At 37.1% G+C, this 2,801-nt stretch overlaps 1 protein-coding gene across 1 annotated transcript in view; it reads left to right on the top strand.

The window, feature by feature from the left end:
* Positions 1-1,909: 1,909 nt before the first annotated feature.
* LOC103195798 (HLA class II histocompatibility antigen, DP alpha 1 chain-like) overlaps positions 1,910-2,801 on the top strand; it is a 6,454-nt gene continuing 5,562 nt past the window's right edge. Inside the window, exon 1 of the mRNA XM_007939438.2 lies at positions 1,910-2,018. Coding sequence (XP_007937629.2) covers positions 1,937-2,018 — 82 coding nt within the window. The 5' untranslated portion in view covers positions 1,910-1,936. The remainder of the gene's footprint in view (positions 2,019-2,801) is intronic.

The following is a 2,801-nucleotide window of genomic DNA, read 5'->3' as shown; positions in this document are numbered from 1 at the left end:
CAAGTGTCTTAGCCACTATGCTACCAGAGCTCCTATATAGACCAATAAATGAAGAAGGAAATGAAAACCACTGTCAAAGGCACTGTTGTTGTTAGGTGCCACTGAGTCAGTGTGAGGCCCGTGTTGGAATCACTAGCCTTTCTGTTAGTGGCCCAGTGCTTACCCATTTGCACCACTCAGGGACCCCTTCCTCCTCCAAACCATCTGATTGTTCACAGTGAATATATTACAAACAAGTTTTTCTGTTTTATAAACTTATAAATGTGATCTTGTTGAACCACAAAATGTAATAAAATGACAAACCAGTGTCATTTATTAATATAGATATTAAGATGTAAATAAAATAGTCACTCACTCACTCACTATCGTCGATTCAGATCCAACTGACAGCGACCCCTCCTTGGGTTTCTGAGGCAGTAGCACTACGGAAGTAGATCGGCCAACCTTCCTTCTGAGGAGTGGCTGGTGGGTTTGAAGTGCCAGCCTTCTGGTTAGCAGTCAGATGCTTTAGGCACTACACCACCAGAGCTCCTCAAATAATAGTAGCATATAAAAATAATTTCATAACATAGGAGATCTGGTAAGGTGAGGAATCAGTACAGCATTGCATGGGGGAATAGCTCAGATTCTGTAGTAAAATTACTTGAATTTGATTTGTCTTTATGTCACTTACTTGCTACAGGTAATCTGACAAGGTCTTTAACCCCTCAGTGTCTCAGACAGTATATTTTTAGAATGTACATTAAAAATATATACCTCTTAGATGTGATGTGGGTATTAAATGAGACAATACTTGTGGAGCTCTGAAAACAGCACCTGGAACCTACTAATATATAACTTGTTAGTACTTATTAGTTGTGAAGTAATTCCACAAAATACTTGTGAATGCTACCACAAAACAGGAAAAATTGATAAAATATAGTGCATTATAACACTAAATGTTCTATGCTCTTATGTATGAATAGTAAAGAAGTATTTCAAAGTAAAACTCTTTAAAATAAGAAGAATAGGTAAGGAGAATATAAAATAAAGAATGAAAATTACATGTCTTAAGAAAGCATTAGAGAAATCCCATTTAAAAACAAGATCAAAGTAAAGTGCCTATTGTTGACATATTTAATGCTGAATTGGATATTCTTATTGACAAGGAATAAAAGGAAGTAAAAGTAATTTTCAGAGAAAAATTTAACATTTCATACAGCTTACATACTTGAAAAAAATGATAAGAAATGTGAACAATATAATAAGAATTATCTAGGAATTCCATTAACAAAAATAAACAAGAATAGGAAATATTCAAAGATCAACTTCATTTAACTTAATTAAGACCTTTAAGTGGAACTATAAAATTTTACATAAATAATAAAATAGAAAGAGAAGTATTTCTGGCATGTGGACATTATATTCCTTTCTAGATAATGCATTTGTACCTAAATGCCAACAGAATATCTTTGTAAATATTATAAAATAATTTAAAATAAATATTGGATAAATAATGGATAAAACTTTCCAAAATAACCTGAATATCAACAATGGGAATGTAGAATGATGGAAGGAATGTGAATTCTATCATTACAGAACATAATATAAAAACAATTCCCATCAGAAAAATATTTTCATACTTTTATTTTCTGTCACTTTGAAAATAAACTATGAATTGGAGATTCCTAGGTCATGTTGTTCACTGAGAATTCTCCCATTTCCTTTCCAGCCCCTTCCAGTGTTCTCTTTACCCGGCAACAGAGAATGTCAGCTCTATAAATTCTCTCATTGGTTGAACCTAGCTAAGCTGTTTCCTCTACACCCCTTTTGGCTAATTTAGAGTAATACAAGTCAATAATTGCAGAGCTCTTGCCACCTAGCCCCAGTTCCTCATCTCTGTTCCTGTGCTTAGAGTGGTCCTTATAGACCTCACATCGTGCACCCTGAAGAGAGCATGTTCCAGATCAAAGATGTGATCCTGAGAGCCCTGGCTCTTGTTTCCCTGCTGAGTCTCCAAAGAGCTGGGGCCATCAAGGGTGAGTGCCCAGGAGAAGGAGAGAGCAGGGGAGTGAGGATGGGGGCAGGCTACCCTGTTGCTTTAGAAATGAGAGATTTCTGGAATTCATTGATCTGTTTTCCTCTCTGTCTCTTATCTCTCGTCTTCATTCTGTTGAATGAGGTCTCCCTTTTTTCCTTTTTGCTCTAATGATAATAATTAATAATAATAAACCTCTGTGTGTCGGGTTGTCTGGTTAGCAGTAATACAAGCCTTAGGCACTACACCACCAGAGCACCCAATAATAGCAGCCACTTTTCACTAGGTGGCTACTTAGTACCTTTCCTCAGACTCACAAGAATCTTCAAAGAAGATATTACCTCTATTTTAAAGATAAAAAATGGAAGCTCAAAAGAAGAATACATTCTACGAGGTTACAGACCAAGTCAAAGAGCCAAGGTTGAAACCAGACCCAATTCTGATGATCACACCCTTTGTGCTCCTCAGACTTCTGCATCCAGTGACTTTCTTAACTGAACCTTTCAGGGATCCTGTGTTCCTTATAACTCTCCTGGATCCCTAGCCTCTGTTTCTTGCAAACTATGAGGGACTCTGAGCTGAGTGCTCTTGTGTTGGGATCTAAGAAAGAAAGCATTAAGAGTGACCCTGTGTTCCTCTTTCTCTCCCAGGATCCCAGGACCTTCCCAGGATCTTTGTGGATGGTTCAAATGCTTTCTTCTCCCATGATAGTTGTGTTTCTTTGTTTTTGTTAACCTGTGATTCAAGTGCTGAGTAAACCAGAGGGTTATTGCTGCAATGGGAG

This window comes from Orycteropus afer, unplaced genomic scaffold (genome assembly GCF_000298275.1).
Source record: "Orycteropus afer afer isolate SDZICR_OR568_19922 unplaced genomic scaffold, OryAfe1.0 scaffold00059, whole genome shotgun sequence".
Lineage (NCBI taxonomy): Eukaryota > Metazoa > Chordata > Mammalia > Tubulidentata > Orycteropodidae > Orycteropus > Orycteropus afer.
The sequence above is the reverse complement of the archived record's forward strand: the minus strand, read 5'-3'. Positions and strand labels throughout refer to the sequence as shown.